The sequence below is a fragment of the Agelaius phoeniceus genome, chromosome 2 (genome assembly GCF_051311805.1).
Source record: "Agelaius phoeniceus isolate bAgePho1 chromosome 2, bAgePho1.hap1, whole genome shotgun sequence".
Lineage (NCBI taxonomy): Eukaryota > Metazoa > Chordata > Aves > Passeriformes > Icteridae > Agelaius > Agelaius phoeniceus.
Window position 1 is genome coordinate 116,727,194 of NC_135266.1, and position 23,050 is coordinate 116,750,243.

Consider the following 23,050-nt stretch of genomic DNA (forward strand, 5'->3'; position numbering starts at 1 on the left):
CTCGTCCTTCACCTCGGGATGGGGTGGCAGGGACAGGGTGAGGACGGGCACGGCTCCCGCCACCCACTGCTGTCACCGGGAATGTCACCCACCGGTGCCACTGGTGATGAAGACTCCGGTGGGAGGAAGAAACCGTTTCCAGCACTGGGGTGCAGTTATTCTGTCCTGGATAGCCCTGAGGGGGATATCGGGATATCCCTCCCTTGTGCCACAGGGCATCGGGACGTGGCACTCCCTGGGTGGACAAACAGCCGGACGGGGGACGCCAGGTCGTCCTGGGGAAAACCGAGAGGAACAGAAGGGGGCCTGACGGAAACCAGGTGTCCCCACTGTGTCCCCTAGGGAACGGGACAAGGTGTGCTGTAGGACAGGTAGGAAAGCGGGGCGCAGCACTCAGGAATGCCCCATGCGAGCCCACATGGGGAAGAAAACAAAACCAACCCATTTTCTTGTTAATTTAAATTCCTACTGGGCCGGTAACACCCACCCCGCTCCGGTCGTTCCCGTTTTCCCCGCGGGTGGGACAAAGCCCATCCCAAATCCCGCCCCCGGCCGGGATCCCAGTTCCCGCAGTCCCCGCCGCGGCCGGGAGGTGGCGCTGCTGCGGGGAACGAGGGGGCGTGGCCTCTTTGCGTGACATCACGGAACGGGGCGGTGTTTGCGAGCCGCGCGCCCGCGGGTTCATTCATAAGGAGGAGGCGGGAGCGACGGGGCCGCCCCGGGGGGAGCCCGGGGGCTCCGCGGCGGGGACAGGTAGGGAACCCCCTCATTCGGCATGGGGACCCCGCTCTGCCCGGGGGCCGCTCGGGATATTCCCCTTTGAAGGGTTAAAGAGCTGTTCCCCCGTGCGGGGCTCTGGGGTTGGGGTTTCCGCACCTTTGGATGTGCCAGGACGGGGGGTCCGTTGCTCTTTGGGGTGCTCGACCCCCGCTTTGCGCGGTGTTTTTTGTCTCGTTTTATCCCTAAAGCACTGGGGGAGCCCCGCCGGGAGTGGGGGCGCCCCGCGGGTCCGGGAGGCTGCGGCTGCTGCAGCGCCAAAGTAGGTTAAAATAAGGGGTGGGGGGGAGGAAAAGTAGGTTAAGGAATACTCAGCAGCAGCTGCCTGGGAAAAAAAGGTAGCAGCCGTGTCGGGTCTTTTTTTTTTCTTTTTTTCCCCCCTTTTTTATTTTTTGCCGGAGCTGGAAAATCCCAGGGCTCGGAGCCAAAGGGCCGGGGATGCTGCGGGATGCTGCGGGGCCGGGACGTGCCGCTGCCGGGGCTGAGCGCCGCCCCAGCGCTTCCCTGGGGATGGTTTGACTTTAAGGCTGGAATTTTGTGGCTGCTCCGTCGTTCCCAGCGCTCCCCCGGGCCCCGGGAGCGCGATAATGCCGAGTTTCGCTCCATCTGCCGGACAATCCCCTCCTTGTCCCGGGCTGTCTCCCGCAGCTGTTCCCCGAAGTTTTTCCGAACAGTTGCTCCTTTTTCCCTCCGTTTGTCCGCAGGAGCCTCGGCTGAAACCCTGCTCCCCCTCGGGGAGGGGAAGCCCTGGCTGGAATCCCGGCGGGCAGTTTTGGGTTACAGATTCTATTACGGGGAGCTGGGATAAACGGCTCATGTGATCCGGAGGGATCTGGGGACGTTTCCAACACCGAGTCTCCTCTTCTGGTGTGTTGGCATTGATGCAGAGGTCAGGTGGGGTTCGGGGCTTGGAGTGTCCCCAAAAGCAGCCGGGTCTGGCACTGGTGGGGTTTTTTTTTGGTTTCCTCTGGCAAATTCTGTCGGTTTGAGGAGTGTGTCAGGGCAGCTGGGCTTCCCAGCATCACCAGCTGGGGATTTGTGCCTGCATACCCCATTCCCATGTAGGATGGCCCCAAGCTGCCCCCAAAAGCGGGTGCTGAGCCCTGGGCAAAGCTCCAGTGCCAACCAGGAGCTGGCACCCTCTGCTCCCTGCGCCTCCTGCATCCCTATGGCCGCGTTTTGTTCATCTGAGGGATGCCCTTAATCCCTGGATTAAGCTTGGCCTCAACTCAGCTTTACCCCTGTTCCTGGTGGTGTTTAGATCCAGTTATCCTGATCTGGAATGCTTGTGGTCCCTCAGCCACAGTGGGACCTTCCTGTCCCCTCCTGAGGCCATTTCTTCCCCAGCAGAGCCAGTCCCCAGACATCTCATTGTGTCCCCAAAGACTTTAAATTGCACAGCCCCAGAGAATTAAAATTAAACCCTCCATGTCAGGTTTAAACTCGAGTTTTATTGGATTATAGGGTGGAGAGCTTGCACAGGGTACCACCATCCCGTTGTGCTTGAGGGGCACATCCCAAATCCCAGGGGGATTCAGGAACTGGGCTGGCTCCATGCTGGCATCCTGAGAGAGTGCTCCTGTGCTGGGAGGAAACTGGAGTACAGAGGATGCTCATTCTGGGCTCTGCTCATTTTGGGCTCTACTCATTTTGGGTGTCCCAACCCACATCCTATAAACACCTGGCTCACCCCCAGGACCCCCCTCATGTGTAGTTAGCTGCATCTCGGCATGGTGCTGGCCACTAATTAGGAGAAACTCATCAGGCCCAGGCTGTAATGAGGCTCTGCCAGGGATCTCACAGGACCGTGACGACCGGGGGAATTTCCATGCAGGCAGCAGGATTTCCATAGGGGCAGCAGGATTTCCATGCGGAGGCTGGATCCGGGTTCGGGTTATTATTTATTTTTTCCTTCCTTCCCCTGTGCTGTCAGCATAGATTTTAATTTTAACAATCAATTGCTGAGCCTGAAGAGGGGGGGATGAGGCTCTGGGAAACACCTCTTGCTTTGTTCATGTTTTTATTTAAATATGTTTAAATATTTTTAGTGACTTCATTTCCTTGTGACAGATGCAAAAGGATTTCCTCCGGAGCAGGAAAAAACCCTTTCTTTAACTTGGTTTAGCATCATCTGCTCCTTGCATGAATGGTGTGAGGTTGGTCCCTCTCCAGTTTGGGATGGAGCTGGGATCTCTGAGGGAAGGGGGTGATGCTGGCCATTCCATAAAATCTCTAAAACAACTTTCTGGGGTATGGTGCTGTAGGGATATTTAGGCAGCATCCCAGAGGGGAGAAAAAGGGCTCCCAAATTACTTCTCCAGTGGATGATGACTCTGTTGCTCCCCCTTGGGCAGGTCTCCCCAAGGTGATGAAGAGGAGCAGGTGATGAAGAGGAGTGGGATGCACTGGTGGCTTGTCACTGTCCTGGGGGTGAGTATGATCTCGTCTGTCCCATCCCATCCCTCTGCTTCTCCGATGCTCCACCACCACCCCATCACCATACAGGACACGGGGATGGGTTTGCATCCGCCCTGGTGCATCCAGCGAGTTCACATCCCTCACCCCGCTGGAGAGGGCCATCCGCTGGCTGAGGGACAAGCCAGAGGGTGGCATTTGCCACCGGAGCCGCAGCAGGGGCGGCACTGAGCGCTCTGATCCTCCTGCAGGTGCTGAGCGGACCTGCCTGGACCAGCGCCGGGAGCTGCAGCGCTCCGGAGCAGGGCACACCGGGATGCCCGCCCGGAGAGGAGCCCAGCGGGGTAAGCCGAGCCCAGCGGGCTGAGCCGAGCCCAGCTGAGGCTGCGGGAGCCGCGCATCGCTCATCCCCTCCCTCTCCCCCATCGCAGGATCCATCGGGGTCGTGCCGAGCTTGTCCCCCCGGCACCTTCTCGCTGGGGGCCGCGTCCTGCGCCGCTCACACACAGTGCCGGGCCGGGAACAGGGTGCTGGTGGCAGCGGGGACGGCGGCGAGCGACAGCCGCTGCGGAGCCTGCCTGCCGGGGTGAGCCCAGCCCGGACACCGAGCCCCAGCTCCAGCCCCCCCGGGCTCCGGGGCCGTGTCCTGACCCTCCCGTCCCGCCCCGCAGGTTCCACAGCCCCGGAGGGGAGAGGGAGCCCCGGGGCCGGTGCCTGCCCTGCGCCGCTGCTCCCCGCAGCACCCCGGGCTGCCCAGGTGGGTGCTGGAGCCGGGGGTGCCACAGGGCGTGTGTCCCCCTTGGGGTGTCCTGGCAGCTGAGGACACCTCCGCTCACGATGCAAGCGGCTTCTGCTTTCCTGTGGAAACGGGGTTTAATCCCAATAATCCCAGCAAAGCCCCTCTCTGAGGCTGATCCCTGTTTCCCTGCAGGCCGGCGGCGAGCCCGCAGCCCCGAAATGCCGGGCAGGGCACCGAGCACCAACGGGACACGCGTGACCCTGCTGGGTGAGGAAGAGGAGGAGGCGGCAGCAGCGCAGGCGGCCGTGCTGACCATCGTCCCGGTCTTCTGTGCCATGGGATTGTTGGGAATCCTGGTGTGCAACCTGCTGAAGAAGAAGGGTTATCACTGCACTGCCAGCAAGGAGCCCCAGCCCGGCGGCACCGGTGAGCCCTGGTGATCCCACATCCATCTCATCTTGCTCAGCCCATTCCTGTGGTTTCTTGTCCTTGTCCCAGGGCATCCTGTGTGTCCTTTGGGTGCCTCATTCCCCATCACAGAGTTTTCCCTAACTACTTCTTCCAGGTGCCAGCTCCATCTACCAGCTGGAGGATGCCAACGAGGACACCATCGGGGTGCTGGTGCGGCTGATCACCGAGAAGAAAGGTCAGGGGGTCCCAGGAAGGGGGAGGAGGGGGTGACCTGGGCCAGAGCCCCGTGACCCCCAGCTCCTTGGTGTCACACACAGAAAATGCAGCGGCACTGGAGGAGCTGCTGAAGGAGCACCAGAGGCAGCAGCTGATGCCACCGAGCTGTGCCCCCCTCAATAAGTAAGAGGCTGCACTGAGCACCCCCCATGGTGGGAGCACCCCCACCATGCTGATGGCATTTCCCCCTCCCCAGGCTGCACCTCCTGCCTCAGTTTCCCCCTGCCTGCCACCACCAGCAGCACCTGCACACGGTGCAGGGCCCGGCCCCGTGTGCCCGCTGTGACCAGAAATGGCCCGAGGTGCTGCCACCGCTCGGTGCCACCAAAGCCCCCAAACCCGGCGCTCATCCCAGTGAGGTGACCATCCTCTCCATTGGCAGGTAAGCAGGGACAGCCCCTGGTGTGCCCCCTCTGCAGGGGGGACAGGCTGATGTGGTGCTCCCCAACAGGTTCCGGGTGTCCCGGATCCCGGAGCTGAGGAGCGAGGCCGGGGGGGAGCCCCTCCGTGGTCCCCTCCCCGCCGGCAGCGGGATGTGACCCCAGATGGAACAGCACCAAGGGCCCCACCAGGTGAGGGGAGCCCTGGGGTCCTTCCTGGACAAAGGGGTTCTGAAGGCTGGGAAATGGAGCATTAACAGCTTGGGGACACAGTGTGGGGACAGTGAGGCAGGAGGGAGGGACACCCTCGCTGCAGGGCCTGGCACGGGCTGGCACGGCCGGGGGCTGCTCTGTGACTCATGGGCAGCTGCAGGGGCTCACGTGCCCTCGCTCACGTCCCCGTGTCCCCTCCTCCAGCAGCGCTGCTGCTGCTGTGACCATCCAGCCCTGGGCCCCTCCCGACATGGATATGGAGGGGCTGGAGCATGGCCAGGGCAGGGAACGGAGCTGGGAAGGGAATGGAGCACCAGGAGGGGCTGAGGGAGCTGGGAAGGGGCTCAGCCTGGAGAAGAGGAGGCTCAGGGGGGACCTTGTGGTTCTGCACAGTTCCTGCCAGGAGGGTCAGGCTCTGCTCCCAGGGAACAGGACAAGGGGAAACAGCCTCATCAAACGGTGCCAGGGGAGGTTCGGGTTGGGGAGTGACAGCCATGAATGAGCGACACCAAGTGGCTCCTGCCACCTGGGGTGGTGCGAAGGGGCCAGTCCAGGCTCACCTGTGGTCCATCCCTTGTCCTCCACAGCAGGCACCTGGCCTGGGGGCTGCCTTGGGTCGGTGACGCCCACAAAGACCCCGTGCAGGGGTGGAGGACACTGGGCATTGTGTGAAAGCCAGTCCTGCTCAGAGCTGTGAAGTGCTGGAGGTGGCAGCTCAGCTTCTGCTCCTGCCACCAAGGTGTCCAAGAGCAGCACGGCAAATCCAGCATCTCGCTTGGCTGGTGAGAAGGATTCTCTGTCCCTGAGGCCTGATGGTGGCCACAGCATGGTGGCCTCACAGAAGGTGACTCCAGGAGCTGCGATGCCGGGGGTGGTGGCCACAGGAATCATCATCTCTGGGAACCATGATGCCACCACACAGCTCCACTGGAAGCACAGAGGACACTGGATGCCATTTCGTGGTCACCTTCTGAGTCTGTTGAGCTCTTCAGGACCATCATGAACTCCTGATTTCCCTCCATCACCTGGTGCCAGCGCTCAGCATCGCAGGATAATGAATCACTGGATCACAGAATTATTCCTCCCTTCCCAACAGCCCAGCTGGGGCATGGATTGCTCTGGGCAAAGCTGGTCTCCTGCATCCATCCATCCCTCCATCCATCCTCTTTCCAAAGTCCCAGTTCAGGAGCACACGGTGGTGATGCTCGCCATGCAGATGACACATTTCACTTTCCATAGGAATTGCTTCTATGGGATCACGCTGGCTTGGCCCTGTTGGGATCACTGGGATAACCCATCCAAGGTTGGGTTGGAGACCATCAGCCTCAACCACCAACCCAAAAAAAGGGTTTATGGCTGGTCCCATTCACCTCCCCACAACATCACCGTGCCAAAAAAACAACCACCAAACCCTCTCGGGCTCTTTTATTTATTTATTTAATTTTTTTTGGAAACATTTTAATAGTTATCGAATGTTCTACATCTTACAGTAAATATCGTACAGTTACAAACTCTTGGCTGAAATCTGTCAGGGAGATCACGACCTGATCTTCAGAACCAAAACCAGAACAGAAAACAAACAGGAAAACAACCCCAAATTTACACTTCAGATGGACAAACTGAGGCTGTGGGGCTCTCCAGGGCATCAGTCCAAGGCCATGTTCCCTACACACCTGTGAGATGTAGACTTGGAAGACGTGGTTACTCTTGGGTTTAAATTATTTTTTTTTTTGTTACTGTTCTTTCAGGGAAATTTTTTTTTGGTATTTATTCTTATTTAAGAGGTCCAATAATACTGAAAAATGAGCTGGTCTGGTGGTTGAAATCAATTTAAAATTAATTACATAGAAAGAGGGGTGGGAGCCTGGTGTGGGTTGAGGCCGTGTTGTGGGAACGGGAGGGTTTGGGTGTGATCCTGCACCTTGCCATGCTTCCCTACAAATCCCTCCCCAGATCCTGAACCCCTCTTCCCCCTGGAAAATTCCAGCTCCCAGCTCCATCTCTTGCAGGAGGATGCGGGGAGGCTGCAGGTGGCCATGTTGCATCAAGATTATTCCCTACAAGCAGCACAATCGAGCGCTTCCAAATGGGAATCGCTTCTGTCAAACCACAAATTTTGCTATTCCTGCCCTGCAAACATTCCCACAAGTTCTTTTACCTGATTGCCAGAGAATCTCCAAGTGCCATGGTGCAACATGCCACAGAAATGCCTTTTCCAAGGATTTCCTCCCTCCCAAGCTCCATCACAGGCTTTATTTTCCTTTTTTTTTTCCCTAAGGGAATGCTAACACACAGCAGAGAAAATATCTGGAGGCTGATCCTGGCTTGGGAGCAAAGTGAAAGGAAGATGGGCAGAGGGTCACCACAGTTGGAGGGCCTGAAAATATTGGCAATTAAAAAAAAAACAAAAAACCAAAAATTCCTGGATTTATGGGTATCCAGCAGCTCTTATTGCTATTGTTGGCTGGTTGGATTTTACCAAAAATAAAGCCTCAAATGTTGTTTTCCACCCTGCTGAAAAGCCAGGATCCCATTTCATGCCCTCCAGCTGGGAACCACATTCCCAGAGGAGATGGCAAAGAGTCAGGGGGTCTCTCTGGGAAGGACCAGATTCAGTGGGATGCTGGTGGCTGGAGGAAAACCTGATGCTCTGAACATCCCTCATTAAAACAAACCCCTTAAATAACATTTCCTGGGAATTACATCCCAAAACTGAAACCATGCTGAACTGAGTGATTTATTATTCATAACTTGCAGTAGCAAATCCTTGCCTGGAGGGTTCAGCCACTTGGAGGCATGATGGCCTCAGGCTTCAAGGGGCTCCTGGGCTTTGGGGGTCATCACCACCACTAAAATCCTATTTTCCCCCAAATCTTGCATCGCAGCTTGTGTTCTGAACTAAAGGTAAGGTCTGGGATGGATTAATGGTTCAGAGTTATTTTTCCTTCCTCTTTAGCTGGAATTTTAATCTTGGACACTTCAGTGGCTGCTAAGGATGGTTTAACCCCTCCTGCTCTTTCCCACTGATGCCCAGTGTGATCCTCCACTGTGGAAAACCCTTTTCCTTAACCAACATCAGCAAAGCTTTGCTGGAATGAAATATCTGAGAAGCTGGTGGCCCCCATCAGTGTCCCCCATTGTGACCTTCCCAGGACCCTCAGTTGAGCCATGACTTGACCAAGGGATGGACTTGGGACCCAGGGAAGGGCAGGGAGCATCTCCCCACCTTGGGAAGGAGCTACCCAAGCCTGGCACTGTGTGGTGACCCCAGAGCCATGTGGTGGCCCTGGTTCCACACAGTGGCTCAAGGCTGGTTACCAAATGTCCTCACTAAAGCCTCTGGCCCAGCAGGTGGCAAATATTTCACCTCTCCACACTTTGGTTAATGAGTATTTCTGCCTGGGAATAATGGGATGAGGAGCTCTGGATCTGCTATTGATCCAAGCAAAGGAATTAAAACCCAACTGCCCTGTGCCAGTGGGAACACTGGGTGATCCACCGTGTTCATCTCCTGGGGCTTTTTCCCCCATCTTTAATGTTTCTTTTCCTTCCAGGAGAAAGCCCAACATCTCCTTTCCACACATGGGCCAGAATTTTAGGAGTGGTTCCTGAAGTGGTGCAGGGTGTCTGGGACAGTGGTGGGATGGTGTCTGCTGGTTCAGGTTGTTTGCAGAGCCCAGGCTGGGATCCCAAAGCTTGCTGGGACCCCACAAACCAGAGCGCCATTACGAGGGGAGACCTGACTCAGTGCTGACAGACAGCTCCTGGTGTGTAACACAGAGTCAACATGAAAAGGGGATCTCAGAAATCTTCAGTTCTTAGGATCTGGGGATTTTTTGGCCCAGGTTTAACTGCAATGTGCTACAAACAGTGCAAGGATGATGTGTGGGTGTTATTTCCCAAGGCCCTGTTGCTCTTTACTAATCCTTGGCTTTGCCAAGCCAAATGGGGAACCCACTGATGATTGGCTCTTTTTCCTTTCTCCTTTCCCTCAATACCACCCCAAAGTGCAGCCCAAGGGTGCCCCTTCCCCACCCCACAGCACAATCTTCCCCCACTTTGTTCCTCTTGAGGCTGAGGAGGTCAACCAGAGCTTTGCTCTAGATTTCCTTCAAAACCAGCAGAATCAACCAAATGACCCCCAAACAGAAGTGCCAATGCCAACACCCAACCTGACAAACTCCTGGGACCAACCAGTGGGAGGGAAAGAGCTCCAGGAGCTCAAGCCAAGCTGGGAGACTCCACCGAGAGCATGGAACACTTTTGGCACACTTGAGGCAAAAATCAAAACCTAACCAAGCTTTTGTCATTAAAAAAAACCCCAAAAAAGTCCCAAAAACCTTGTTTCTATGCTGGGTTTAGTGACAAGGATCTAAAAACAAACTGGCCACAAGCATTGTCTGCAAATCCAAACTGCCTCTGCTGCCCTCAAGACAACTTATTGCTCTACTTGGACACCCCGAGGGGGGATGTCACCAGCTTACTGTCCCCATGTAAGCCAAACCCCCCCAAAATGACCCTGATGCCCACAGCCTCTGTGTGCCTGGTGCCCCCCATCCTGGTCCATGCCAACTGTGGATCACCTTCCCTGCTGTCACCTCTTCTCAGGTGCCTTCCCGTGAAGGAGGCGACGTGTTTATTGCTATTGCTTCCTCCTCTCCCACTCTCCAAGCAGAGCAGCCAGACATCATCCCCCTCCCCGGCTTTCTCTGTGGTGCTGGTATTTGTGCTTGGATGAACGTTTCTCCTGGAAGTCCTGGAGCTGTAACCCAAAGAACAGGAGGGGGACACCTCAACTGCCACCGAGGCAGTGCAGTTTGGTCTCAGCCCCGCCAACACCATGGCTGCCAGCTGAAGCCACCCATCCTGCCCTCACTCTGCCTTGAAGACCCATCTCCATCAACCAGACGCCCTCTTTTCCCACACCACCATACTCTGGAGAAGCTCCTCAGACCAAAAACTGGAACTGGAGGAGCTCTTCAGACCAAATCCTAAACCTGGAAGAGCTCCTCAGACCAAACCCTAAGCCTAGAGGAGCTCTTCAGACCAAATCCTAAACTGAGAGAAGCTCCCCAGATCAACCCTTGGACCTGGAGAAGCTCTCCAGCCCAACCTTTGGACATCTCCTTGCTTCCCTCAGCAGCTGCCCAGCACATCTGTGACTGCAAACAGCAGCCACACAAGGAAGGAGCCTCCTTCTCCCTCACACTGCCTCAGGACGTGGCTGAGGGGGAGCATCCTGTTCTCCCAAGGGGTTCCAGATGCTCCCAGGGCATGCATCTACCTGCTGCTCCCTTCCCATCACCCATGATCCGTGTGCCCAGTTGGAAAAAGCAGACCAAAGACCTGCTGGTGACCAGTCCTCGTGCTTCCTAAGACAAGTGTGTTACGTCGCTAATTATATTTATATTCTCTTACTCCTACAAAAAGAAGGGATGAGTTCAGAATTCCACTGCAGATAATGCATTTATAATCTATCACGACAGCTATCTGGAAGACACCAATTTTCTTGTAATATGTTATGAAAGATTGAATAATTTATATTCTTCAACTAAAAATACCCAAACCAAATCGGAATAAGCCTGCCTACCAGCGCTGTGCTTTTCACATAGTACCCTGAACATCAACCACTCTTACTAGCCAAAAAAAATCTAGGCTCTTGTCAACAACAACGACAACAGAAAAATAACAGAAAGAACCCAAACGAACAAGAAGTGGGGGGATCTTTGCACCACTCAGCTGGGCAATGCTGGAAAAGTGAAGATTCTGAGCTTTCAAATGATAGGACCGAAGAGAGAACTCGACTATTGCTCAGTGTCAGTATGTGTGTTACACAATTCATGTGGGAGGGGGAGGAAGGGGGGAAAAAAGAGGCAGAAGATTAGAAAAAGCAGCTTTTACAAAAACCACTAAAGAATGCATAAAGTGACCCTTGCACTTTTTTTTTTCTTTTGTTCTTGCAAACAGACGAGGTGCTGCAGCCCAGCGGCCGCAGCACCGATGTAAGACTTGTGTAGTTGCATACAATGTTTGACTCCGGATCTGGAAGAGAGCAAATACATTAAAAACAGGGAGTTAGAAGGATGTTCTCCTCTTCTCTGCACCCCTGCACCACGTGGAGCTGATCCATATGGAATTTAACCATCCCTGTGGGCAATTTGTCAGGCGAGGGAGCTGGGAAAGCAGCAGCTTACCCGGTGGTATCCAACACAGAGGATTACAAATATGCAGATGAGCTGCTCCCTGCTAATTGCACACCAATTTGGGAGGGGCAGGATTAGCCCGGGCGTAATTTGTGTGGCACAGAGAGATTTTAGATAACCCCAGGGCTGGATGGGATCTCCATGGGCAGCATCGTGTTCCCATCAGCTGCCTGTGCTGGTAATTGGGCACGATGGGCCAAGGACTGCAGGAACAAGCAGCTGGGATTTCTGGGATCCCAGGCATGACAGGAACACACAGGCAGTGCACGCAACCCCGGTGCTAATGAACAGCCTGATCTCCCAGCAGGGGAAAGGAAATTTTCCAGGGACACAAAGATGGGGAGGGACTCTTTGTCAGGGAATGCAGTGAGGATGGTTTCAAACTGCCACAGGGCAGGGTTAGATGGGGTATGGGGAAGGAATTCCTCCCTGCCCAGGGAAGCCCCATCCCTGGAAGTGTGCAAGGTCGGGCTGGGTGGGCTTTGGAGGCAGCACTCACATGGATTGGCCAGTGGTTTACCAGTGTGGAGGTACGTAGCTGTAGGTGGGGGTTCCTTGAGCCCTGTACGTTGGCACGGACACTGGATGTGCTCCGATGGCGGTGTGTTGGGGGGTGGTCAACAAGGTTCCTGCAGGGACAGGGGAGCACTTGGCACGGGGCAGAGGAGCTGGCATCCGTGCCTACGGTGGGGCAGGGACAGCATCAGCTGCCTACTTTTCCCTTTTTCCCTTTTTTCCCTTCTCCCTTTCCCCTTTCTTCCCTTCTCCCTTTCCCCTTTTCCCAGATAATTCTTCTGCCTGCCAGACCTGATTTGAAGGTGTTGGACCCACGTGATTGGGATCAGTCAGCACCACAAACAGAATAAGAACACCTGAAGCTCCAGCAGATTTTCCATGCTACCTCTGGCTCTTAACCTGAAGGCTTTTCCTTGTTTTTTTCCAGTGTTCCTTGTCCCTAAAGACAGGGAGCAAAGCTGGCCACAACCTGCTGACATCTATCTGCTGAAAGCACTGGGACAGCAAATCACTGCACAGATCTGAAACAAACCAGGAAGGGATGAGGGATGCAAAGGGAGATGAGGAAAAAAAACCCAACAGATCTCCAAGGAAAATTAAGATGAGCCTTTTTTTAAGTCTGCAGTCGGTCAACAGGGGGATTTTAGGTCAGAATTTGCACAGTGCCTTCATGGGGAGGGAGAACACAGCCCTGGACTACTCTGTTCTGGGAGCAACTGGGTGCTCAAACCAAATTCTCAGTTTCTGGGTATCTCTCTACAAATGTTATTAATGAAATTCTAACACATCCCAAGTGCATTTATCCACTTCTTAATATAAGCAACAGTAAATCTCTCAGAGTGGTTCTTGTCACATCCAGGCTGCAATATCTCTGCTTGGAATAGGGATTGTGTCCCATTACAGACCCCTATTTCACAGCTAATGCAGATGCAAAAGGATGAATGATGCATTTCTTGGCATAATTCAATATACAATTCCAAGAATTGTTAAGGAGAAAAATACAGGCTTTGGAAAAAATAATTAAAAAAAAAACCTATCTTACTTAATGTGCAGTTAGAATCTGCATGTAAAATGTAGAGAACTGGGATAGATAAAACAAGGTTAACATTCATTTTGTCAAACAAAAACATTCATTTTGTCAAACAAAACCATGACCAAAAGTGTCTTTAAGAAAAGAGCTTGAGGGAAGTACAACTACTTGAGGATGAACCAACCTGGTTATTCCTTCACTTAAGGAACAGACAGAGGAAGGGACAATATATTTAAGGATACAGAATAATGTATCTAAGGATGCAGGAGTGAGCCAAACCAAAGGTCTCCTCTGCTGAGTCAGATCAGGATTTGGGGCAAATTCCTGCTTTTTTGCCGGCACAGGAGCAGTACCCAGCAAGCAAAACCAGCAGGTGAAGCGAGGCAGCACTTGGGACGCGGCGGGAGATTCTCTGCCCGTGTTTGCTTACCTGCTGACATTGCCATGGTGGTGCCAGCCACCATGCCCATGGCCACGCCGTTGGTGCGGGGCGCGGCCACGGGCGCGGGGTAGATGGCCGAGGGGATGCTGTTGGGCTGCACCACCGTGGTGTGGTGGATGACGTGGGGCTGGGCCGCGTACACGGGCTGGGTGTAATAAGCTCCCTGGTGGAGAAAGGGAGGGAGGGAAGAAAAAAAAAAAATCCCATCATTATTCCAGGTTTTTTCACAACCTAAGGAGTTCTCGGTTCTGTAACTCGAGCGCTGCCCAAGGGCTGGTGGGTGGTGCTCCCATGGATGAGCTCCTGTGCCTGGGATGCCTTGAGAAGGCTGCCCTAGAACAGAGACTAGACAGAGCTAAAGAATAAAGTTGGGATTTATTAAAAGGATATCCTCAATGGATACACCTTGGGCAGCACAAGATGCTACACCCAAGATGAACCAAAATGGTCACAAAGTGCACAACCAATCACGGGATCTCTCACTTTTATAAATTCTGCTCCATTTGCATCTTGGAGTTAATTGCCCAATTACAGTCCCATTCTTCCTGTTTTCTCTCTTCATTTCACTGTTATTTATGCTTTTGGGCCTGAAATTTGGATCATTTGTCCTTGGTCCCCAGCTAGAAAAGGAATTGTTTTGTCTCCCTATTCTGTGAAGAAAGCTTACCAACACTTAACATGAAACTCAGAGCTACACACCAAGAATACACAAAACAGACTCTGAAAAATATGAAAGCTAAAACTTAAGGCATCACCAAGAGACCTGAGCCTGGGGATATGGGGAATGCATGAGGAGGAAATCACCAGTCAGAGAGTCAATCCATCCAGGACAAACCCTGCTGTCTCCCTTTGATGGGATGAAACAGAGCCTGGACACAAATGGCTGCTGGTGTAGAAAAGAAACAAGAGATGGAAGGAAAGGACAAGCCATGGTTCTTGGATGATCCCAAGGTGCTTGGGTCCAGGTACTGTGTCATCTTCTTGGGTTTCACACAGGGCTCCAAAATCCAGGCTGCCAAGGCTCGCAGGGTTTTGAAACAAGGGGAGAAGGATGCATGTGAATAAAAGGAGCCAACAGAAAAAGAAGAAAAAGCTTCACATGCTAAGTAATGAAGGGCCTGAAATGAGGAGATGCACAAGGGAGAGAACTGCTGTCCCCAGGACAGGCAGCAACACTGTCAGGACCTGCAAACCAGGCATGGGAGGAAAGAAAACAAGGATTTGAATCAGCAAAAGGGAGATTTTACTGTGCAGTAGTGAAAGCCCCATTAGAGAACCTCTGAAGGTCTGGATTAAGGGGAAAAGGAGGTGCAGGGCAACTATTCCATCCCTTCTTTCTTTCAGGAGCTACAAATGTTCACAGGACAAGTGGCAGATTCTGTGATTGGGACTGGAGAAGAGCCAGTGTGCAGGGGTGGGTTGGACTCCAATGGACTCAGGTGTGTTGGGGCGTGGCTGAGGGGACAGGAGGTGGCACCTACCTGGGTGTACAGGTTCTGCTGTGGGTAGGCACTTCTGATGGGGACAGGAGGTGGCACCTACCTGGGTGTACAGGTTCTGCTGTGGGTAGGCACTTCTGATGGGGTACATCGCGGTCTGGTACGGGTTTGGAGACGGCGAGTAGGGAGGAGGGGCGTTGTTACTCTGGGTTGGTGGCACCTTGTAGGGAGTCCCCGCAGTGTACCCTGCCACAGACACAAGAGGAGTCCCAATTAGGGGCTGGAATGGCTGCTCAGGGCTGGCAGGAGGGCTGGGAGAAACCATCCCCTGAGCAAATGGGCCCCAAAGACTGCATGGGATGGAGAGGAGAAGGCAAGGCCCAGCCCAGCCAAAACACTCAAATATATTTCACTTATTTAACTTATTTACTCAAATATATTTAACTTATTTACTCCACCAGCGTTCAGCAATTAGAGATGGCCAAGATTTCAAGTCTAATATCCCACATCATCCTCCAAGCACTGAAACAACAAAGAGCGAAGAACACACGGAACTTTTAGGAGCTCCCAAACAGCATCTCACCCCCTCCTGATTACTGCAAATTGGAAAAATAGGTGTTAATTGACAAGGGGAATAGCTGTGACTCTTGTCCTCACTCACATTAGCAGGAGAGCAACCATCTTTGAATGAGAAGTGGAAAAGGTTTGAAATATTGATTGGAGCAGAAGTGCAGCCTTCTCCATCAGGACTCCTCCAGGAACCCAGCATCAAGCACAGACCAACCAACCTCCTGGTTTTACATCTAATGGATTTTCTTTAGTCTGAACTCATTTTTTCAAACAAATACCTCAGGGGCTGCAAGTTCTCAGTGTCACACTTCATTTCTGAGGGTTGTCTAGAGGTGTGGACCTGCTCAAGCCTGTGTGGTTTCACCACTTTGAATACCAAAACTTGCAGTGTTTCCTGATGGATGAATCACAGACAGTTTATCTCCTATATTAAAAAGGTATTAAAACACAATAACCCAGGCAGATGTAATCTGCTGTGTTTATAAACTGGGGAAAAAACAGAACAACCTGCAGGTAAAACAATGTGAAAACAAGGTTTAATGACACAAGATGATGGAGGCTCCTCTCTGTCTGGCAGATAATTTTAAAACCTATTTATGACTAACACCTTATTAGGATTAGGCTGGCATGGCCCGTGCTGCTGCCACTTTGTGGTTCACCAGCAGCAAGCCTTTAAGCTGCAGTTTCTATTAAAATTGCTGATTAAATCCCTCATGTCACTCCAGAAATCTCAGCCTTATTGATCCTGCAGCTCACAAGCGCCCTGGATTGCACAGAAATGGTTTTCCACAAAAGGCTTCTTGTGGGGGGAAAAAGAGCTCAGTGGGGAATTTTGTGTTGCTGCTTGTTTCCAGGGTTCACCACAAGCAGGATTCCTCAGCTGGGCAAGGAACTGACAGGATGCCCACAATTCTGCCCCTCTGCCTCCCTCAGGTGAGAGCCACCTGCAGAGCTGCCTCCAGCCCTGGGGACACAGCAGAAGGATGTGGAGCTGCTGGAGAGAGTCCAGAGGAGGCCACAGAGCTGCTCCAGGGCTGACCGTGCCCACTGTACAGCCCCTACCCCAAGGAATGGTAGGGACATCCTTTTTCCAAGAGAAAGGCTCCCAAAGGCTTTTAAAATATTTATTTTTAATAACTCTTCTTGTAAAAAAAAAATAAAAATTCTTCCTCTCACCTCGTTGTGTAATTGATTGGATTTAGAAGGAAAAGGAGTCTGGAGTAGCTGTAAGGTGAGGAACCCTCTGACCCCACACCACTCATGCACCAGATTAAGCAGGGGCCATAGGACACCCCACATACCAGGGAAAGCATCCCAGGGTTTATCAGGGAGCTTATCAGCCCTCCTGGAGGCACTCCTTATCCTCTTCAGGGATGAGATGACAAGGCTGCACTGGAAAAGCCTGTTTGACTGTGATCCCTCAATGGCATCTCCTCCCCCTGCTCCTGCTCAGCCAGCCTGGGTTACAAGGTGGGAGTTTCAATAGTGCTCCTTGAAAATCAGGCTTTATTTTGGAATTCTTTCAGTTTTAAGGGAATGGGGAATAATGTCCCTTTGGAGATAAACACCTGTGAACAACCCCGGGTTGCTCCTGGGATCAAACACTCAGCTAAGAGAGAGATTTCACCTTCTCCACTGGAATTCCTCCTCTGCAGCAGCAGCAGGAGGATCAGTGCTCTCCTTTTCATGATCCTGCATGGTTTTAATCCATCAAAGCCAGGCTGGATGGGGCTTGGAGCAACCTGGTCTAGTGCAAGGTGCCCATGAGGGTTGGAGCAAGACGATGTTTAATTCCCTCCCAACCCAAACCAGTCTTTGATTCTGTGATCCCAAATAACCCTGTCCACAAATTCACCCCCATCAGGGGAGGCGAACAGGCACACACCAACCCAGACACCCCCAGAAGGAAAGGTTTATTTACTGAATGCTGCAGAAGAAGCCTGGTAGGTTCTGTTCTCCGTGCCGGTGTCCACCGGGAGGTGGAAGGTGCCCTCGGTGGCACAGGACGAGGAGGTCTGGGGCCAGGCCTGCTTCATCAGAAGTGTGGCTTGAGTGGAGACAGAGAAGAGGTGTCACACAGAGCAGTGAGAGACAGCTTCCCACACTTATGCCACACTGGAATCACCTTGTTAATCTCTTCCCTCCAGGTTCCTACCCCCGAGGTGCTGAGCCCCACGGAAGGGACTTCAAGCTTTGGGCAGGGCTTGGAAATCATCCTGGAGTCCCAAGACTGAGCAAGGATGTTCCACACCCTCCACATCTGCTGAGACTCTGAACTGACCCTCTCTGAAGGTACAGCTGTAAATCTGGAGTGTCACAGGGCTGAAGTTGGGAACGATTGGGATCAATCCTCCGGACTGGGGTCAGAGCTTGCAGCAGCACAACACATCCCAGAGGATGGAAATCCACCTCCCAGAGAGTGCAGGGAAGCACTGCTGCAGGTCTGCTGGTCCACCAAACCCTCCTGAGACTCTCTTGGACTCAGACAGGAATGGGGAGCACGGAGGACACCCAGCAGTGCTGCTGTGCTGGCCATCAGCAGCTGTGGAGATACTCATGGGTGTGAGATCCACCTGGATGCTGCTCCACTGCTGGAGATGTGGAACTCTGCTTCCTCCCTCCTCCTCCTCCAACAGAAAACCAGGAGCTTTGAGGGAAGTCAGAGATTCAAGCTCAATTTCTCCTCCACTCAGTCACTGAACATTTTCTGCTCCAAGTGTCTGCCCTCTCCCAAAGGTTTGGGAGTTATTAAGGATTTCCAGGCTGCCTTGCTTTATTTTCCATGCTAGGCTGCATTCAGGAACATCACACTGGAGAGCAACTCCCAGTGCTGCCACAGAAACACTCCCTCACTTATGCTTTTACTCAGAATCAGATTCACTTTTGCCTCTGGATTCCACAGAGGTTTTAATCTCTGAGACTGATGAGACAATTCATTCCAATGTTACACGAATCCTTCCTCTGTGGTTTTCCCTCTCCACATTAAACCTGCCACAAAATCAAGGCCATTTGGGTTGGAGATGGCTGGGAGATGGCCACAGCTCTGCATGTTCTTTATTAAATCACAGATCCTTGGAGAATCCATCACTTAAAGCTACACAAAAGGTGGACCAAGGAGGCTTCCAGGAACATAAATACCTCCTGCTCCTTTGCAATAATTCACAGGGATTGCAATCCAGCCATGACTATCTAATACCATTTAAGGGCCACCTCCAACCAGTGTCTTCTGGATTTGGTTTATCCTCTCACCTAAAAATAAATAAAATAAGGAGTTTTTATTAATTATCAGTTTAACCCCTGGCAAATGAACCAGTGGGAGCTGAGCAGACAATGTGAGCTGTGGGTCTCTGCAGCACTGGGACTGCTCTGTATTCCTGACAGGACCTTTAGATGATGTCGGAATGTTCAGGACATGTTTTAAGTGGAAAAGATAAAATTATGAACCCTTTCAAAGCATTGTAGGATATCCTGCTTCCCTCTAACAACCTCATTTGTGATGGATACAGCCTCCAGCCCTGAACAAAGTTTGCAATAAGCTTAATTCCCCAGGCAGTCCCGTGCCTGAATGTCTCAAAATGATGAGAGCATTTACTCCTGGAAAGCCTTGTGAGGCACCACAGGATATTCCCCTCTCCAGATCCCAAGATACCCCTCAGGAGACCCACTGGTGTCCCCAAAGAGTGGGTGGGCACCTCTAGAGGATGGCTCAGAGCACTGCTGATGCTGCAACTCCCTTCTGCAAAGCAGCATTTCCTCCAGGCAGGATCCAGAAGCAGGAATGGGGGATTGGAGCCTCCATCCTGCCCCACGACATTCCCACACAGATCCCTCATTTCTGAGGCTGATTTTAGTCCTGCTCTGTAAGGGCACTGCTGCAAAGACATTACTTCTGCCCTGCATTATTAATAAACACAGCTCCAGCCTCAGCCAGCCTCCACGAGCAAAATGTGTGTCCTACTTTCAGGAAAATAAAAAGGGAGGCTTTAATGAAGGAAGTTAAAACAAAACAACCATGAGCAAGACAGAATGCCTGTGAGGGAACATGCACCAGGCTTAATGAAGACATACATAATTTTATTTTTTTTAAATTGTGTCTTTGCAGCAGAGTGATTTTAGATGCTCATTTCTGCATACTTAAAAGGGATTTTTTAAGAACAGTGTCCTAAAAAAAAAAAGGCTTATTGCAAGCATGAGTTTACAATGCTGGTGGTTTGCCTTGTATCTCTCCCTCTAAAAACTGTGGAAAATGCAGCAGGAAAATCACACAAGGCAGGAACTTGAAGTGCAATGGAAAGGAATTGATAGAATCACAGAACATCCTAAGCTGGGAGGGATCAATGAGGATCATCCAGTCCAACTCATGCCTTTGCTCACAGGGCTCCTTTGGAATAATCTGGGGAATAATTTAACACCTTTTGGGCTCAAACACCAGCAAATATCTACTAGAAACCTGGCATTGGGAGAGGGAGAAATCAAGACTGGCTCCAGTCACCATCTCCCTTTCCTCAGTGGAGGAAACAAGAGGACTCCAGACTTCTCCAAGTTCCTCTCCTTGTTTCCCTCTGATGCTGTTGCAAAGCTTAGGTCACTACATCATTAAATTTCCCAAGTGGATCCCAGGGTTTTGGGAACCACGAGGTCAAGAGAACAGCATGAGCATGGCTGACTTCCAGTGAAGCTTCAGGGAGTGTTTGGAGAACACATCAGGGACAAAAGCAGGTGGGATTTGAACACTGGAATTATCTTCACTCAGGGGTCGATTTCCTGCCAAGACTTTGCACGGAATCCACCAAAATTCATGAGGTTTGAGGCAAGAGACACCTGAGAGGGAGCAGGAGCATCTCCAGGGTGCAGCAGAGAGGGCGATGAAGCTGGGACAGAAAGGTTCTGTTCAAGAGACCTTGCTTGCAGGTACCTCCCAAGAACTCAGAAACCACAAGCTCTTCCCACCCTTTCCAACCTCTGTTCCAAGCAGTATTGAGGGACACCTTTCCCTGGGTAATCTCCATATGGAGAATCAGATGAGCCCTGGGTTTGTGATTGGTTTTAGTGAGCTGGAGGGATTTCTGCCAGCAGGAACCACCTCCTGCCCAGCCTGGGAGCTTTGGAACAGGACCTTGTCCATGGATGGGATGCTCAGGAGCAGTTATTCTGCTGGGAATGTGCAGCATCTCTTTCTTTTTTAGACTCAATGTCTAAAACCCCTTAAAAACATATTTAGAATTAGTCTGCTGTTTGAGAAGTCCAAGATTTTGACCCCCAAGCTGATTCCCAGTGTGTTTGAAGGACACCCAGGAGCACATTCCTCTCCAGGCTTTTTCCAGCCTCCTGTGTGACAGCAGCTCCTTCAATTTGAGGAAACACTCTCTGTACTGATGAAGGTTTTAGCTCAGCCACTGAACCACAGAATTAGCTCAGCCCAATTCCATTTAACACAGTTGAGGATGCTGTCACTCTGTCACATGTCCCCACTGCTGGGAGATTTTATGGCACTTCTTTTCCATCAGTTAGCTTTCAAAATCTCTTTTTTTTTTCCTCCTGGAAGTCTGCTTTCCATTGAGAAGGGACCACTGAGTGTGGTGCTGGGAGGTCCTGAGCAGCAGAGCCTGCTCCTGCTTCCCAGAGTGGTTAAAATGGTTTAAAATCCTGCTGTGATATTAAATGGTATTGATTTCAAGAGCTGCAAAAATTGTTTAGAACAGAACCACAGAATGGTTTGGGTTGGAAGGGACTTTAAGGACAATCCAGTTCCAACCCTGTGCCTTGGGCAGGGACACCTTTACCTAAACCAGGTTTCTCCAACTTGCTCTCATGATTTATGGGAAACTCTATAAAAGTTTCAGCATTTTCATTCCAGTTTTAATTTCTGAATTTTAATCTTCATAGTTTCCTTGCTAGTTTAGTGCTTAGCTGTGTTAACCACTGGAAGGTTTTTGTTCTCCATTAAAATTGACCTGTCAGCTCTCTGGACATCAGGAGATTTCCAGGCAGGAAATTATTAAATGGTGTCTAAGATGTACAAGAAGCAATTCAGAGTCCCCAAAAATCCCTATCCTTCAGTGATTTGGGGTTTCCTCTCACTTGGGTGTTCCCTTGGCCATGTGCCCACTGAGTGGAGGAGCTGCTGCCTGCACAACTGGGGACAAGTGACATTTTGTAATATCCAGGCCAAAATGCCAGAATGCTGCAGTATTTACATTCCTGGCTGAACAGGGAGGACATTGCCAGCCTCTGGCAGGACAAGCTACTAATAAATTTATGGGCTTTTTCTTATTCTGTGGAGTTGTTTTCATTTAATTCCTCCAGTGTTTTATCCTTCAGGGGAAAGGAGGGTGGCCAGCACAAATCCAGGGGAAAAAAAATTGTTTCATGTTCCATGTTAAGGCTTTAATGGGAAGAAATGCAGCTAAAGACCTTATTAAAAGCACATAAACCCAAACAAAACACAACAGATCCCTTCCAGAATCATCCGCAATAAACAGCTTTATGGAATATGTGTAAACTGTGATGTGGAGAAGACAAAACCAAAAGATTTTGGCAACAAACCCCTCATTCCTGTTTCATCAGCCTTGGAAAGCGCCTGAGCTGGGGATCCACTGATTTTATGACAACTGGGAGACTGAAAACCTGGCAACTAAGGGGAAGAGAGGGTTTAGCAAGACTGGCACAAAGTCCAGCTCCTCCTGCTGCACACTGAGCTCAGAAGGCAGCTTCATTTGGAAGTGCTAAAGTCCTGCAGCTCTTCTGAGGCAACACCATTCAAAATAAACATCTCAAGCAACCAAAAGTCGAATTGAAGGGTGAGATGTTATTTTTCATCTGCAGTGCTTGGGAATGGATGAGCAAGGAATGTTTCCAGGCCTTTCTCAGGATTTTTACCTGGGGCATAGCCGGGGCTGCTGGTTGGATACATGTTGGGATTGTAGGCTGGGGCAGCAGTGGGATAGCCTGTTGGATAACCTGAAAGGAGAGGAAAACAGCATTAGGATTTTATCAATCAAGCAAGGATGGCAGCCCTGAAGAGCAATAAACAACCTGTGAGAGCAGAGAGGCCACTGAGGGAAAACATAGGTGGATTTTCTGGGGATAGGAAGGTCCATGAATGTGCTCCACGTGTGAGATCATCAATATTTCATCCTTATTCCTGTAGGAAACAAGGATCAGAATGCAGAATGCAGGTGTGCTCACTGTGCTTTGGAGAAAACTGCTGGGAAAATCCATACTCTGAACGTGGAATTCATGTACAAAACCCCACCAGCACAGCAATATTGGAAAGGTTTTCCTGGGCTGCGTGGCAGCACTTTGGAGAGCTCAACACTTCCATTAAGCAGAGTTTCTTGCTGAAGGGAAGGCAGGGATCCTGCAGGAAAACATGCCAGCCTTGGATTCACCCATGGCTGCACAAGTGCTGTTCCCAGGAGGGACCTGATTACCTGCCAGGCCACCTGGAAGGACCCTTTGGAGCCAGGCAGGGCTTAATGGGCACTTTGGGCAGGGTTGCAGAGCATCTTCAGCTTGCATCAGCCTCACTGGCAGAGGTCAGAGGGAGTTCAGGGGAATTGTGTGATGGCAGTGAGGGGCTGCAAATCGTGGCACAGCCCAGAGCCTCTGTGCACCCACCCAGTGCAGGTGTCCAGCA

At 51.7% G+C, this 23,050-nt stretch overlaps 2 protein-coding genes across 9 annotated transcripts in view; one reads left to right on the forward strand and one right to left on the reverse strand.

The window, feature by feature from the left end:
- The first annotated feature begins 631 nt into the window (after positions 1–631).
- Positions 632–7,017, forward strand: RELT (RELT TNF receptor). Of its 4 annotated transcripts, none has more exons than XM_077174615.1 (12): positions 669–753; positions 1,482–1,666; positions 3,132–3,207; positions 3,444–3,536; positions 3,624–3,778; positions 3,864–3,949; positions 4,124–4,357; positions 4,497–4,577; positions 4,660–4,741; positions 4,815–5,000; positions 5,070–5,190; positions 5,799–7,017. In XM_077174615.1, the coding sequence occupies exons 2-11, from the start codon at positions 1,659–1,661 to the stop codon at positions 5,155–5,157; spliced, it is 1,089 nt and encodes a 362-aa protein (XP_077030730.1). In that variant the 5' UTR covers positions 669–753; positions 1,482–1,658; the 3' UTR covers positions 5,158–5,190; positions 5,799–7,017. The 4 variants fall into 4 exon arrangements, with proteins under 4 accessions (XP_077030731.1, XP_077030730.1, XP_077030732.1 ...); XM_077174617.1 differs by having other exon boundaries at positions 670–753; positions 1,482–1,721; XM_077174616.1 differs by lacking the exon at positions 1,482–1,666 and having other exon boundaries at positions 632–753.
- Positions 6,627–23,050, reverse strand: part of FAM168A (family with sequence similarity 168 member A) — a 129,829-nt gene continuing 113,405 nt past the window's right edge. For 3 of the 5 annotated variants that reach the window (XM_054627675.2, XM_077174620.1, XM_077174618.1), the window contains 6 exons: positions 22,291–22,371; positions 17,333–17,458; positions 14,945–15,087; positions 13,391–13,565; positions 11,914–12,043; positions 6,627–11,253 (listed from right to left, as the gene is read on the reverse strand). In XM_054627675.2, coding sequence (XP_054483650.1) covers positions 11,931–12,043; positions 13,391–13,565; positions 14,945–15,087; positions 17,333–17,458; positions 22,291–22,371 — 638 coding nt within the window. In that variant the 3' untranslated portion in view covers positions 6,627–11,253; positions 11,914–11,930. Of the gene's footprint in view, positions 11,254–11,913; positions 12,044–13,390; positions 13,566–14,944; positions 15,088–17,332; positions 17,459–22,290; positions 22,372–23,050 lie in introns of those variants that run through there. The other 2 variants (XR_013181096.1, XR_013181095.1) reach the window with 1 other exon arrangement.

Excerpts from the sequence above, each read along its gene's own strand:
- RELT (XM_077174615.1), top strand. Across the intron at positions 4,578-4,659 it reads GCTGATCACCGAGAAGAAAG|AAAATGCAGCGGCACTGGAG; the intron begins GTCAGGGGGTCC and ends TGTCACACACAG. Across the intron at positions 5,001-5,069 it reads ACCATCCTCTCCATTGGCAG|GTTCCGGGTGTCCCGGATCC; the intron begins GTAAGCAGGGAC and ends GCTCCCCAACAG.